A 15778-nucleotide genomic window follows, 5' to 3' on the forward strand; every position below is an offset into this window, starting at 1 on the left:
TACAATTCAATGGCGAGGCGTGGGTGGGTGCGTGCGTGCGTGCGGCCGCAGCTCTCAGCCTTGACAGCGCTGCTCCATTGTGTGCGGGTACGGCACGACGCGGCCACGCTCAAATTGTCGCGCAGCAGCTTCGCCACATCGCCACAAGAGAGTAGTCAGCCCACGTTCTTTCTATGCTGTTATTGTAGCAACACGCACAGTTTGGAAAAGTTTTCAGCTGCTATGCTTAACATGCATGTTTTCCGGTGCCAACTATCCAGCTTCCATTAGACCCTAGCCTTAGTCTTTTCGTACCTCTTATACTCCAGCAAAGTATTTCCTTTCCCCATCCGCTATACACAAATCTAGTAACAATTTATGCTCCCATCCATTTCATTTTCATTGCGGCTTCCATTTCAGTTTGTTCCCCGACAACTTATTTGTTTTCTTTCTCTCTCACAAGAAGACCACGCGGCAGACGGGATTTTTGTACTTTTTTATGTTTATTGTACGTGGAGTTCATGACTGAGTTACCCATTTGCTCGAAGCAGTTCGATGCAGCTCTCAAAAGTCCTCGAGAAAATTAACCTTGAAGGTTTCCGAACGCCCTAACGTTAAGATCGAATTTTCGACAGGCATTGTGACGCTGTGGTGGTTCCGACGTACGGGGGTCGGGACGAGGCGTCGGGGGACTGGGTTCGATTACCGGCCGATGGAAGCTTTACGGAAAAGGTCGTCAAGCTTAAAATACATAAAGGAGGAAAAAAGATCGGAAGCGCTCGAGATTGGTAATCGCTACATTCAATCTCGTTTCAGTCATTATCTTTTGTGGATTCATTTCGAATACTTCTGTCATTTTATATACTTTTTATAGTCAGCTGTTTTGTGAGCATGAGCACTTCTCTTCGGCGCACTGTCCTTATGATTGTATATATTGTTTATTTTAAATTTGACATGCCGATATACAGTGATTTACTTTATCTTCGCATGCACATTCGTCATGTGACACGATAAATAGCACAGATGGGGGAGACAATGTGAATTTGTAGAACATAAGATCCGAAGATGGTAACTTAACTTTACCGGAACGAATTATCGAAATAAATGCTTCACTAGCGATCTTAGCTTTTCTTAGTTCGTGTTCTGGGTTCATTATCTATGTCATTTAAATAAAAAATTCGTCAAATATACGTTAATTAATAAACATCATTCTTATGAAAAATGTATGACTTCCTATTTCTATATCGCATCCAAACGTGTAGTATTCATTTCTAATATAATTTCTTAATTGCAGATCTTTCATAAAATATTGTTAGTAAAGATCTTTTAGGTAAAAAATTCAAATTATTTTTTCCGTCTTAATATATCACGGAAATGATCGTGGAACATACATCTTTGTTTAAAAATTTACAAGGGCTGGCAATCCAACCCAGGCCATCTCCGTGGCAGGCGACCACTCTACCAAAGACTCACACCGTCAGTCGAAAAATCGACCTAACCTTAGGGTATTAAAGGCGCTCGAAAAACCCCATAGCCGTTTTTCTGGAGAATGTTTTGGAGTTTCATTGACTGCTTAGGGAAACTGATGTTTCAGTTCTGAACTTAACGAACCATAAATATAAAAAAATACAAAAACCCCTTCCTGTGTGTTCTCTGTGATTGCAAAATACGATCACGCATCTTTCATTTTCTCATCGAGCAGCCATCTGTTTTTAAGTGATTTTCCACACTGCCGTAAGACAGAACTGATAACACATAGTGACTGGAAACTACCCAAGTCACACATGTCGAAGGTTCAGTTTGGAAAAGATTGCTTAGTTTGCCAAGAGTATTCCAATTTTACTCTTCCGTTATCTCTGTTACCGCCCACCCATTCCCTGTCTTCAGCTGCGCTAAATACAGAAACTCATCAACAGACGTGAAGTGTTTGGAGTTCTGAGGATAGTGGGACTTGGTGATAAAGGCAAAATTTCTCAGGGGTTCAGAATAAAGTGAAGTGTTGGGATCCAATTTTGCAGGGGACTTAGGACTGGCGAAGGTATCCCATGTCTTTGACGAGATGAAACAAGTTTACACGGGGGAAGCGGATACGGAAAACGAGTAGTACTGCATGGTGCCCAAGAATTTTAAGGGCACGGTACAACTTGTGGGTGGCACAGACCTCACACATCATTTTCTAGTAGAAGCTAACTGGGATAATCCTGGTATACTCTTCTTAGTAAACGCTAGTAAACTTCCCAAATGCCGGCCGGAGTGGCCGTGCGGTTCTAGACGCTACAGTCTGGAACCGGGAGAGCGCTACGGTCGCAGGTTCGACTCCTGCCTCGGGCATGGATGTGTGTGATGTCCTTAGGTTAGTTAGGTTTAATTAGTTCTAAGTTCTTGGCGACTGATGACCTCAGAAGTTAAGTCGCATAGTGCTAAGAGCCATTTGAACTTCCCAAATCTCTAACAACAAAATTCAACGTGGTATGGTGTGACGTAGTTGATATATTAAATATCACGTTTATTTTTGAAACCTCTTTCGCTACAGTACAAAGTAAACAATCGCGTAAGTACCCGTCTGAGTGCACTACCAGTATGTTCCACAAAGCTGCGCATAAGCACGAAACTTTTTCGGGGCTCATACCTTCTGTTTTATTGGTAATAGAAAGATAGAGTCAAGTGCTTAGGATAGCCCTTAGGCTAGGGACCATTTGTATACGAATGAAAGAATCTTCTTACTGCAACAATCCTACAGTACAAGATCAAAGTTTGAATATTACACACTTCCTCCAGCTTACGCAAATGGAGAAAATCTGTTGGTTCCTTTTGCATTGGAGGCGATCTACGGGGTGCCATAAGGAGCATACGGAGACACCGTTTAGTTCACAGGTGGTTTATGAGAAAAACAGAAAATAGCGTTTTCCACCATTTTTTTCGCCGTGAGCAGCGGATAACTAAATAACTAACGTCATCAAATTGCTCCAATATCAGTTTATATTCTCTAGGCATCTGGAAGTGCCATCTTCCCGTTTTCTGAATTTTTTATCCATTATCGAGCAATCCCCTAAAACATGATTTATGGGTACCAAAACAAAGTCGTGGTTTCCAAAACAATTATGACAGTAAAGGGCTGTAATTTTAATGATGTATTCCTAAGATCCAGATTTCTGACAACCTTCAAAAATTTCTTGGTATCTTTATCCGTTTCCGAGGTATAGAGGCCAAAATTACCCTACTTTCACAAGTAAATAATACCCGTAAAATACGGTGTAAGGCGAAATCGTATTTTATAACGTGAAGTATCACGGAAAAATATGCTGTAAAGCATCTCCGTTATCATTAGAACGGCTCTGGAAACCGCATGTTGTAGTACTGAAGCACATGCAAAATTTTTGTGTACTTAAAATCCTGTCTGAGGTGTAAAATTAGTTTTGCTTTATTTCAATTTCACTTAAATAAGCTATCAAAATTTTAATAGCCCATAAAGTTTTTTGCCTACGTGTGATATGCCATGCTGTAGCTGGGATAAGAAGACAACGAGCGGAAAAAATGCTGTTATCGGAGCACAAAAAATGCGAATGTGCCCCTGCTGAAAAGACTCTGACTGAAAAGTATTTTACCAACTGCCTCATCCTACCATCCTCTCCACCAAAAGTTTTCGCTTTCGAACGTATCTGCGCTTTTTTATGCTGAGAGAGAAGACAGTGACAGGGGGAAAGAGACGAAAAACGTAATAAATATTTGGCGATACTAGACAATAGCTGTGGTATAGAAAGAGCGAAGGAGAAAACGGCAATGTGAGAGAAAGAGGACAAAGAGATAGTGGAACTTAGTTAACAGAACTAGAAAAAGAGTGAATGAGACAGTGCCAGTGGGAGAAGAATAAAGAGAAGGTGAAAGTGGAAATGAATGAGAGCGAGTGATAATAGAGACTGTCTAAAACAATTACAAAGAGGAAGAAAGGAGATAGTGACAGAATAAAGTGCAACAGTGCCAACTACTGAATGAGATAGTAGCAGTAAAATAGAGCAAGAAGCAGACAGTGCCAGCGAAAGGAGACAGTAGTAGTAGGACAGAACGAAGGAGGCTGAGGCTCTGAGACAGGGGACAACGACAGAGAGACACAAAGAGATAACGAAAATGAGTTTGGCTAAATCAGTGAGTGAGAATGGAAAGTATGAGAGGATGGGTACGAGCGACTTACAGTGATAATGGACGTGAGCGACGAAGCCTGTAGGCGTGAGCTGCATGTTAAAAAAAGCGCGAATATGCTCGCTTGCAAAATTTTTTGGGAAAATTTTAAAGGCTCTGAGGAAGGTAGAATGCGACAGCTGGTAGCATATTTCTCAGGCAGATTCTGTCAAACAGGAGTTTATTCACCCTTATTTGCCCATCTACAGGAGCATTTTTCAGTTGTTATATAAGTTGACGAAGACTGAGAAGAAATTTATGTTAGCACGCCTGGAAGGAAGCGATGCCACAGCGAAAAGTTCTAGTTTAATTGAATTTATGGAAATAAAATGCTATGAGACGTCTTACATGATACAATCTGTGCAAGAGCCATCTTTTAAAATCATCCACTCAGATAGAACTCGCGTATAGCCACAGCTGAGAACGCACAGATTGCCTCAAAGTAGTTTTCAGTGACGGGCAGGAAATGGTCGCAGGTACAGCTTTAAATGCGGAGACTTTCAAGAAAGGCGAGGCTCGATGGTACGAAGAAAACTTTGTGACTTAAATGGAACACTGAGCCTAAATACGCAGAGGCAAGGCAGTGACATGAGGTAAGCCAGCGGCGTGCTGCACACATTCTATCAGCTGCAGTATTGCGGTACGGGGTAACTGCTCGCACCACAATACATACTTTTGCGCAGCGCGCAAGCAATATTTCACTTGCGGCTACCACAATGCGTATGACCCGATTGTTGGTGGTTGCATACATAAATCAAAGCAAAACAAAACAGCATTTTAATATATGCAGTTGATCCGTTAAACCGACAGTCGGTGAAAGGAAATCTGTTTGAATTCAGATATCAAGTCCGTCAGAAGTAATCTGCATAGTTGTATTTTATTTGGGAATCTCTAATCCGTATTTGCAAATATGTCATCACTGTTAACGAACACCCTACAACCAAGGGAACGCTGTAAAAAAAGTAAACAACAGCAGTGGTGACAACTCCTCAATGTAATTTACACTATCTAGCAAAAAATGGCAGCAACCACCTTAATGATCGTACTGTTTAATCACAGTGAAGTCAATTTTGAGTTAGTATCGGAAGCTATACAATCGAAAGTTTGTTAGCATGTCCACATAATTTACACTTTTTTTCTTCCTGTGATGATACGTCTCATAGCAAGCAACAGAAAATAAATAATAGATTTGTACAGCTGATGGCAAAAATTCAGATCTTCACATTCCCCACAGCTGTAACGAGTTACCTCATTAGGCTTCTGAAGTGAAATAATTGATCAGCTTAAACTAGAAATAGGAAAAGTAGATGCTCGTCTGAGGTTCTCTGGACGAATCTGAAGGAATTGTAATTCATCAACGACATTACTGGCGTACATAACTCTCTTAATACCGATTCTTTAAACAGTGCTTGTCAATCCGAAACCGTCACCGACTAGGGTTAACAGAAGATATCGATATGATCCAAGGAACAACGGTGCATTTCATCACGGACTCTTTCAGTAAAGGAGAGAGCGTTATGGAGATGGCAGGGAATAAAAGAGAAGCGTTGTGCGACATACCTGTTTATGGATAAAATTCGGAGAGCGTTTTTTCACCCCCAAGAAGAGATGGGCAAGTAATTATATCCTCCCATATACAGATCGCGAAAAGACCATGACTACAAAATCACACATTGGGTCGAATGAATAAAAAAGAGAACAGTCTTCGGAGAAGATTCTCAGAGCAAAAGAATATTCTCTCAGAAAGTTCTCAATTTCGTATGAATAAAAAATTCGAAGCATATCCTCCGACGAGGGAGTTCCCTCTCTCTCTCTCTCTCTCTCTCTCTCTCTCTCTCTCATCTTCCTCCTCCTCCTCGAGAAAGCTCTCGGCTTGTGTCGTCTGCCGCGTCCGGCAGAGAACACACACGTAGTCTTACATTTCATTCAACTCGCTCGAACAGGCGCCTGTGCGGCTTCATTACGCATCTCGTGGTCGTGCGGTAGCGTTCTCGCTTCCCACGCCGGGTTCGATTCCCGGCGGGATCAGGGATTTTCTCTGCCTCGTGATGGCTGGGTGTTGGGTGATGTCCTTAGGTTAGTTAGGTTTAAGTAGTTCTAAGTTCTAGGGGACTGATGACCATAGATGTTAAGTCCCATAGTGCTCAGAGCCATTTGAAACCAGCTACTAATTTTTCTTTTCCACATACTGGAGCCATAAATGTTTTATTCATATTAAACCTGTACTAATTACAGATTCTCACCACTGCATTTCATCTGATTACATACAGGGTAGTTATAATTAAAATTTCGCTACTTCAGATGGTTTCTCATGAAAAACGAGTGATTGTAGGACAATGAAACTTTGTGGAAACATTTGTAAAGTCATTCGGAAGAGAAATAACGAATAAGCCATTGAAAGAGACATTTTAATTTCCACGTGAGAGGGTAACAGACTTTACTCAATATGACAACCATCGGCATCTACGACAGCCTGGAATCGCTTGACTGTAAGTCAAGTCTTCGAGGGAAGCACTTGTAAACTCACGACATACAGAAATTATGGCCCCAGTGTGCCAATATCGATTATATTTTAGAGTTGGATTTGGGACCTGAAGTTGGCATAATGAATTACCTAAACTGGTAGCGAAAATAAAATAGCTTCTCAATTGCACGGCTGTTTGACGAATTTCATTGTTAAAAAGAAATAACACAGGTCGAAATATGGTGATCTTGGCAGCCACTGAGTTTGGAACGATCGGTCAGTGATTCGGTTTCCTAGGAATGTGTTATGGAGTAACCGAGTGACCTCACGCGTCAATCATTCTCTGTCATGGTAACAGTAACTTCTTCTCAACAATTTTTGGAGCAATTGGTCATCGGTCTCTTCCAGGAGCAATTCGCAAATCGCCAGTTAATTCTAACTTAGGAATCGTGTTTTGCAGCCTCAATGCGGAAAGAGGACCTCTCCGTATTCCTTCAATGCGTCGAAACACGCCAAGAGCATCAGCACTACTGCTGTTGCTACGACAAAACAGCTTTACGAGTAAAGCAATGTACACCTTGTCAAGGCGCATGTTGCCCGTCTGCAGCTATAACGCACACTGGTGCTTGTGTTTCGGCCCCTAGTCGCGGCATCAGTGTTGACGCCTAACGGCAGTCACAACACTAACACTACTAACAACGCAAATCTTACAGCGAACAGTCTGAACATCATTCCTATGAAGCTGGACGTCATAGGTATATAGTTCTCTGTCTACACTGGCCCAAGTAGCAAAAGTTTATTATAACCACCGTGTATAGCCTTTACACCTTCGGAGCAATACAAATTCTGATAGTTTTACAGGATATTCTCCAAATACGGGCTACCTTCTCATTAAAGTTTATTCTGACAAGGTTGTCGAACGTTTCAAATACACAACCTCTAAGAAAATTCTGAAGCATGTAGGCTTTCTAACAATGAGGTTAAAATAAACAGAGTCGAGGTAAAGGCTTAATCTTTGAGGACTGAAAATTGGTCGTTTTGCTCGGTATGGTCCAAACATGAGCTACTTCTAAAATGGTATAAAACAGCTATAAAAAGAACACCAATATGTCAGGCATTAACGTTACTTTTAAGAAAGCCTTAGCAGCAATGGGAAAGCTAAACATACACACGTAAAATGAACAAACTAAGTATTTACGGTTCAAAATACAGAAAAACACATGACAATATTTTATGAAAGAAAATTGCCTATTTGCAACTGTCGCAATTGTAAGTATCTATTTCAGAATGTGCACAACCACGGTATACCCACATATTGCCTTTAAACACATCACCCAAAGTTATCTCATTCAGTCCTCAGAGAAGAGATCCTCGCAAAAATTCCAGCTTTTATCCTCATCACCTGGATATTCTCCTAGAGGTATTTCCAGGTCACTGTCGTCCTGCTCAACTCGTTCCAGAGTTGCGTCATCGTCCTCCGAATCTGAGGACTGTTGTCTCACTTTCGAAAGTCTTTCATTTGTCTGCGTTTTTGCTATTGGAATATTGATTTTCCCTTTACAGCCCCTACTGTCACTGGAAAATAAGTTCCTCTTACCCTTCTCCACAGCAGATTGCTCCAAATGTACATAGAATTCGCGACGCTGTGGTGTTCCAGTAAAGATACACGAACATAATGCCTTACGACCACGATTTGCTGCTAATTTCCTTATGCCAGGAACTGGAGCAATCTCAAAAGCTCTCAACTGCACTGATGTTCCTGGAAGAACCTGCAGAGTTGCGGATATCGAATATGATGGTAAGGCAATAACGTTAGGAGTGATCCCTGGGGACTTTGATGTATTAGAACTGCATCTCTTCTATACTTCAATTTCTCAGCCTAGAAAATGAGAATCAGAAAATACGTCTTTGTTCGAAGCAAACACTCCACTTCCTTTCAATCCACTCACTGCAATTTCCCCAGCCTGGACTCTGAGATGTGCATTCCCAAACAGCTCCATTATGTCATATGGTGTGAAACAGCGATGGGAGGATCGAATCACTTGTCTACCTTCTTCACTGATATGCTTTCAGTGAGCCCATGAGTGTCTTATACAGAGACCGATGGAATAAGGAGGAAGAGGGATGGTAGTCAGATCTTTTGCTCCCGCCATGTTATGATATTAGTGCTCCGTACGTGAGTATAAAGCTCACCTAAAGTCAATAGAACAGGTGACTCTTATTTCGGCTGGCTTTTGCAATGAAATGAGCAATCTACTCTGTAAACAGATTACTTTGCACCCATCCAAATAGATGCCAACCGACCCCTGCGGAGATCTTTCATTAGAAAGTGGCTCATGGTCGTTCTTGAAAAAATGACTATAGGAGGAAGAAACTGCTCAGCTGCGCACAAGCAGGCAATATCTGTCACTGTAGAATCTCTCTCCTCAGAAGTCAATGCTGCTGCCTGCTTCTAACCCTTTCTCCCCAGGACATAATGGGATCTTGCTTTTTACAACTGAACGAGCTGTTTCATCCACGTTGCTTTTCTTTCTGCAGTAAATTTCTGCTTTTGGTACGCTTCTTCTAAAAGGTTAAAGAAGGTTTGGATATTTTCTTTCTCGTAGCCTCGTGACCTTCAATCGGTGTTCCACGTGGTTTCGAAAATGATAAGCAATGTTTGTATCGATTCAGGAAAAGATCTAGCCAGGCAATGCCAGCATCAAGTGACATGAAAGGTGTTTACAACCATTTCTAACTGAAAGTTGAAGTTCTATTCGTCTCAAATCTGCTCTACTATATCCATGGAATTTTTGTTCCGTGATAAGTAGGTATTCAGCCAGAATATGGGCTACCTCATATTTAAACCCGGTTGTGTAGCCCGTATTTAGACCAGTTGAGTAAGAACGCTTAAGAGTGGTAGCAGCTCATTGAAAAAATACGTTATACAATAAATAACAATGTCAAACGAGCTGTGGAATACCAGTAACAAGATGATGTTAACAATAAATGCCTTGCTTTAACAACTAATGGTACATAAAATTAATAAACATACCTACAGAATGTTCCAAGGCACTGGAAATGGTAAAATGACGCGTTCCATACCACTGCATCCGAATGCTTCGTTTTCTGGTGATGAATTGATCCCTTTCGCTAATTGGATCCCTCTCTAACAATTTAACACTTCCGCCACTAGGCTGCAGCCTCTGCTCGTCATTAGGCAACAATAAGTCCATATTAGACCCTGGTCAGTATTTGGACCATTCCCTTTAAAAAAAGATAGAAAAGAAACCTTGCTAAAACTTAATCTCAATAGAACTTACTCAGGTCGAAGAATGGTACAGAGCTCATTTCTAAAAGCGGACAATGCCCTCCGCTTGTAAGAAACGTCTCTAGTTTTATTCAAAGAAAGTCGGAGAGTATTCTTCGCGTTGAGTAATTTCCGTCACCCTTTTACTCAAGCTGACATCATTCTCAGGGGACGTACATTCTCCAGCTCGCTTTATTCAAACGAACCTGGTAATGTTCTCCGAAATGCCAAGAACAAAAATACATTCTCCTTTTTATTTATACGACTAATTAAGGCCCATATGGAGAGAATGTCGTTCTTCGCAAGCACCATTCTCGATTGAACATAGAAAGGAAAGGAGGTATCCTCCATCACACACCGTAAGATGGCTTGTGGGTTATAGCTGTAGATGAAGATGTACATGGTGTCCCAAAAGAATGACCCGATTTTTAAATAGAATTATTTATTAGGAAGAAGGGCTTAACACCAACAGATTGCATGCTGAATTAGTCAGAAAAGACAGAAGTTTATAAAAGTCCATCATAAATGTTCAGTATTTCCTCCACTGGCTACACGGACGACATCTAGCCAATAGCCGAATTCATCCCAAACTGATCGTAAGGTGTCTTCTGTCACTGAAGCTACAGCAGCTGATATTCTGGTTTTTACTTCATCATTGTCACGAGGTAAGGGAGGAACGTTTAGCACGAAATCGAATATGAAACGCCCGCTGGACTGCGATCACTGATTGAGTAGGACAAAATTCAATAACACCATACGCCTTTTGTTGCGCGGTCGCCATACTGCACGAGACTGGGTTCATGCTCCAGATCAGCGCTCGTAGCGACATCTAGCGGTTTTTTTTTTTCTGAAACTGTAGACCATGCCGATTACACCTAGCGCTGTTTCAGTTTGTCTCAATACTATTACAAGATAAAATCGGGTCATTCTTTTTGGGACTCTCTGTACATGAGTTTGGCACGCGCTGGCTGGACTTGGTAGTCCTTCCCACTTGTATGTTTTGCACCTAACATGCCCGGACGTGTATCTCCTCTGTGCTGCCACGCCCGCCGACGTGCCGGGAACGCGGCGACTGAGTGCCCGTCTCTGTCCGCAGAGCAGCAGTACGCGGCGGCCGACTCCAACAGCTCGACGCCGGCCAAGTCGTTCGTGCCGTGCAAGGTGTGCGGCGACAAGGCGTCCGGCTACCACTACGGGGTCACCTCCTGCGAGGGATGCAAGGTGAGTGCCAAGACTCTACCTACCTGCCACGTCCACAGAAACCACCATTCGCCTCCTTGCAGCGTCCGTCTATGTATCACGTCATAGCGGAACGACGCCACCGTCGGCGGATTTCGATTAACGTCCTTATGACCGATGACGGGTGGAATTGTGATACCCAACGGGATGTAGTGTCTACCCTCCAAGCACATTATGTTATGATGTACTCAGAACAACGTCACAACCCTGCCAACATTTTGGCGGTCACCAGGCTCTCCTTTGGTTTGGTTCTCGTGGATGCGACGATGCATCTGCTTGCTAACATCACAGAGGACAAAGTCCATTATGCTGTCCAGGTAGGCTCTAACAGGTCCCTTGGATCTGACTGGCTCCCACTGGAGTTCTATCGGACATTTCGCCCCTGCCGCCGCTGTGAACGAAAATTTGTCAGGACCTTATGCCACCTTCCGAGTCCATTCCAGACGGTATCCTTAATGCCCATCCACAAGCCTTGGGGTACCTCACGGATATGCTATTACCGCCCCTTGACGTTACCCAACAGTGACACAAAGATCTTTACCCGGCTGTTGGCTGCAGACTTAGACGGCTCTGTACGTCATTTCCCCTGATCAAACTTCTTTGGGAGGTGCCAATAACATCCGCACTGCCCTCTATCAGGACATAATCGGTCTTGCTCATGCTCGTCGCATGCCAGGACTTCATCCAGGCATTCGATCGGTTCGATCACGACTACCCGGAAGTGGATACCCTGATGCTACTGTCGACGTCGTAATGCGCCCCCTGCGTGGAGCTACGTCTCGCATACCAATGGCCGTCTCACCACTCTCATCTCGATCAGTGCCTCAAGGCTGCCCACCCTCTGCACTGTTGTACGCATTCACCATGGAACCGTTGCCCTGTGGTCTCGTCAATGCCTCTCTGCGATATCTCTCGGTTACCATGTATTCAGTTGCACTGTCTTATGCAGACGATCTCGTCGTTCATCGTATCGGTGCCGAGGTCAGGGAGTAGCTGGCATGGGTTACCATCCACGGCGAAGCTTCTGGTAGCTGCCTTAACGTCCGTAAATTCAGCACAACGGCTATAGGTGCGGGGCTTCCTGCAGGACAGGGTTGCTCCTTTGCATTTAACTGACACAATCCGATGCTTAGTACTCGATTTCGCAAGTGATCTGCAGCGCACAATTACCCTCACCTTCCGGCTCCTACTTTCCCAACTACGAACTGGGCTCTTAGATCACCGTTTGCGAGCACTCGATCCTCTGCAAACGGACACAATATGTAAACGTATATTTGGCATCACATATCACCCACGTGGTGCAAACACTTCCTACAACGCCATCCGTGGCCCGCCACATGCTGCCGGCGTTGGGTTCATTTGTTTGGCACGGCTTGCTGTCCAAGATGGTACGAGACCCTCACCCTCACGCATTGCAGGAACGGTTTAGGTCTGTATCAGGTGCCTGACAGAGCGATAGCCTTTTCCATTGGCTCTCATATGGTGTTGTGGCGCCGTTGTCCTGAGTGCCCTACCAGCCTAATGCTGTAGGTCCTTGCACCGCACTGTCTCTCAACACCAATCTCGCTTTGACCGCCCTCCTTTTACTTCCGCCACTTTTTCTTCGACTGACCTAAGTCCATAATGTGCAATAATGCCAGCGCACTTGATATCCACGATGACGATCTATGGCTTTTTTTCAGCAGCACAGGTCACCGAATGTGTGGTTGAGGGGAAGCAACCCCACGTCGGATGGCGTGCTGTTTAGCGATCGGCGGTAGCAACTTATCTTGACACTGATGTCCAGTCTAGATGGTACCTTACTGTAAATAGGCAGCAAGTACGCCAGCCACCCCTTCATGGGATTCACCTCACAGACATTCCGTTATGTGTCGCCTGCGACGTTATGGACCACAGACGAGCATTGCCTGGTGTACAGATTGGCAAGATATGTCTGGTTATTGGTGCAACAGTTATTGTCCCTAATTATCAGAACTACTCATCAGATACCCACTCAACTACTCCTCTTTCCACATGCCAACATGAACTCTTAAGTGTATTTGTGGACATGCAGCTCACTACATGTTTGCTGATGGCAAGAAAAGTATCCTCGATTTTTAGTAGTTCCTTAATGAACGTCATTGTGCATTTCTCTGCATTCCAAAATATAGAAAATTTTTCTCTAACGATGAAAATCGGATGGGGCCTGCTCGCGACTGTGTGGCGGACGATCGGAGACAGTGAACCCTAGGCGTTGGATTGTTGCAGATGTCGAAACTCTCGAGTGTAATCTGACCTTGTCATGCTGAAGGCGAGGGTGGTCCTTGCGTGGACGAACTATTCGAATTCGAAACTCGATCACAAAAAAAAGGTTCAAATGGCTCTGAGCACTATGGGACTTAACATCTATGGTCATCAGTCCCCTAGAACTTAGAACTCCATAAACCTAACTAACCTAAGGACAGCACACAACACCCAGTCATCATGAGGCAGAGAAAATCCCTGACCCCGCCAGGAATCGAACCCGGGAACCCGGGAACTCGATCACAGCACGCTATTCCTCGCACCCTGACACAGTTACGTTACACGCCGCCATGTTACACACTACAATTCGGAGCCCTCTAGTGGCAGATATGAAGAATAAAGATGTAGAAAGTTAGTAACATTTGTTTGATTTAAAAAAAACTTAAGGAGTTTTCACATCAACAATTCGGAGAAATTACTTTTCAACACACTGTCGTATATAAGGAAAGAATACACAATGGGCATCGCATTCAGAACAGGACAGTTGATATTTTCAAAATATCGAAAACCGATATACCGATGTTTAAAAAAATCATTATCGGCCATCGATGTATCGGAAAATTTTCCACACATCGATATAAAGGCGGAATAAATATCGACTTACCGGCCTATAAAAAAAAAATCGGCTGCACATTGTAAATACAATACCGATTTTAGAGCTGTATATCTAAGTATTAATTTGTTATTAGATATTTTGTACATCAACAAGCTAGCAGCCTGCTTATCCCCATCAGAGCAAGAATTGAAAGGAAAACGATGCACGTTCACGCTTGGCGATAACCGCTATGCTAACAAGGGCAAGTGCATGCATGTGTCACAGTAAAATTCGTACGTCATTCGGTTTCGTCACATAACGCTTCATGTCGATTCCCTGTTTTTTCATTTTTGCCAACATCTTTGGCTTAGCACTTTTAGTGTCAAAACAGCGTGGTGGAGTTAACGCTGCAGTTTTATGTTGGTAGCGCCGAGCGCCGATTACGTCAGCATTTCCCCTCACGCATCTCGACCCACCGCAAGTATCAATCTTGTCATTTAGATTTTTGTTCATAATTTTCAGCAACTGTTTTTGAAGGACGCTGATGTGAAGAAATAATTCACTAGTTGCGGTAATTTTCATTTTTTTAAATTTTCATATATATTTTTGTGCAACTGGTATGCTGATTCATCATATTGGATATCTTGTTATTCCTTTCGCACCGCTATACTTGCTTCACACAGTTAAAGAGAAAAACTGGACGTGATGAAAGCTTTAAAAGTTGTAGCACTCCTTCACACAGTGAAAGTAAAATCATATTCTACTACAATATCAAAATAACGATTTCAAATATTTACCGAAAATTCTGAAGAACTTAAAATATAAAATAAAAATATCAGTCCTCGATACTCCCACGTGTGTATCGATATATCGTTATCGTTAATGAGTATACCGCAGATATACATAGATATTTCATGGAAAAATTGATATATCGATAAGTTGATATGTCATCAACAGCCCTAATTCAGAAGACGATTTTGATTGTTGATTGTTTATGAGAAGATCGCTGCCTCGAGCAAGAAGGAGAAACATTTATCAATATATGACGGAATTCGACAGAGACAAGATACTGAACTATCTATCTGCTGTTTATCGTTCCACGATATTGGTGCTAGTATCGCTCGGGATGCCACTAGTATGTCATGCGAATGTGGATTCGACGGGTAGGCAAGAGTCATAGTCAACGCCATGCAGGATCTCAAGGGCACATGTTGTTGTGGTTTCTCTTTCCGCAGCAGGAGAGAGAGGCGCGTCAAAAGTTTTAAACCCAACGACAACGCTGGACTCAGGAACTGTACGACGTTGCTTTTTGCGACGAGTCTCGGTTCTGCGCACAGCATCACGATGGACTTAACCGTGTGGAGACGTGCGCCCTTTCTTCGAGGTCTCAGTGATATTATTTTTCAACATAATAACACGAGATCGCACGTATTCGTGCTGCCCTGGATGATGTATCCATGAGAAGACGGGAGACGCAGCCGTACACAGAGAGGACACCGTACAGCCAGGCCAGCCTTCAGAGAGACGCAACATAGTTATGGTCAGATGCCAAAGAGGGCCCACACAGCACAGGCTACAGTAAGCTTCCGCCTTACGTCACCCGAGTAGTTTCCAGGTGAAGCTCCATCCCCCAAACGTGGATGTCGGCGGGCGCACGGCTCCACTCAGTAGTATGTATCTACAGTTAGTTCGAAGGTATGAACGCAGTGCCTAATAGCAGCACCGGGCCTTCTTTCTAGTAGCCTCCCAGAAGAGACCACCTGGACATTCTACTGCTTACATTAGTTCAAAGAACAGTTGAACTTTGAAATAT

The 15778-nt window shown here is 43.2% G+C and overlaps 1 protein-coding gene across 1 annotated transcript in view; it reads left to right on the forward strand.

Annotated features, from left to right (window-relative positions):
* The window catches only part of LOC126267787 (ecdysone-induced protein 78C), a 659877-nt gene that overhangs the window by 485349 nt on the left and 158750 nt on the right, over positions 1-15778 (forward strand). The window contains exon 2 of the mRNA XM_049973091.1: positions 11005-11129. Within this exon, the coding sequence (XP_049829048.1) occupies positions 11005-11129 (125 nt within the window). The remainder of the gene's footprint in view (positions 1-11004; positions 11130-15778) is intronic.

This window comes from Schistocerca gregaria, chromosome 4, assembly GCF_023897955.1.
Source record: "Schistocerca gregaria isolate iqSchGreg1 chromosome 4, iqSchGreg1.2, whole genome shotgun sequence".
NCBI classification, from domain to species: domain Eukaryota; kingdom Metazoa; phylum Arthropoda; class Insecta; order Orthoptera; family Acrididae; genus Schistocerca; species Schistocerca gregaria.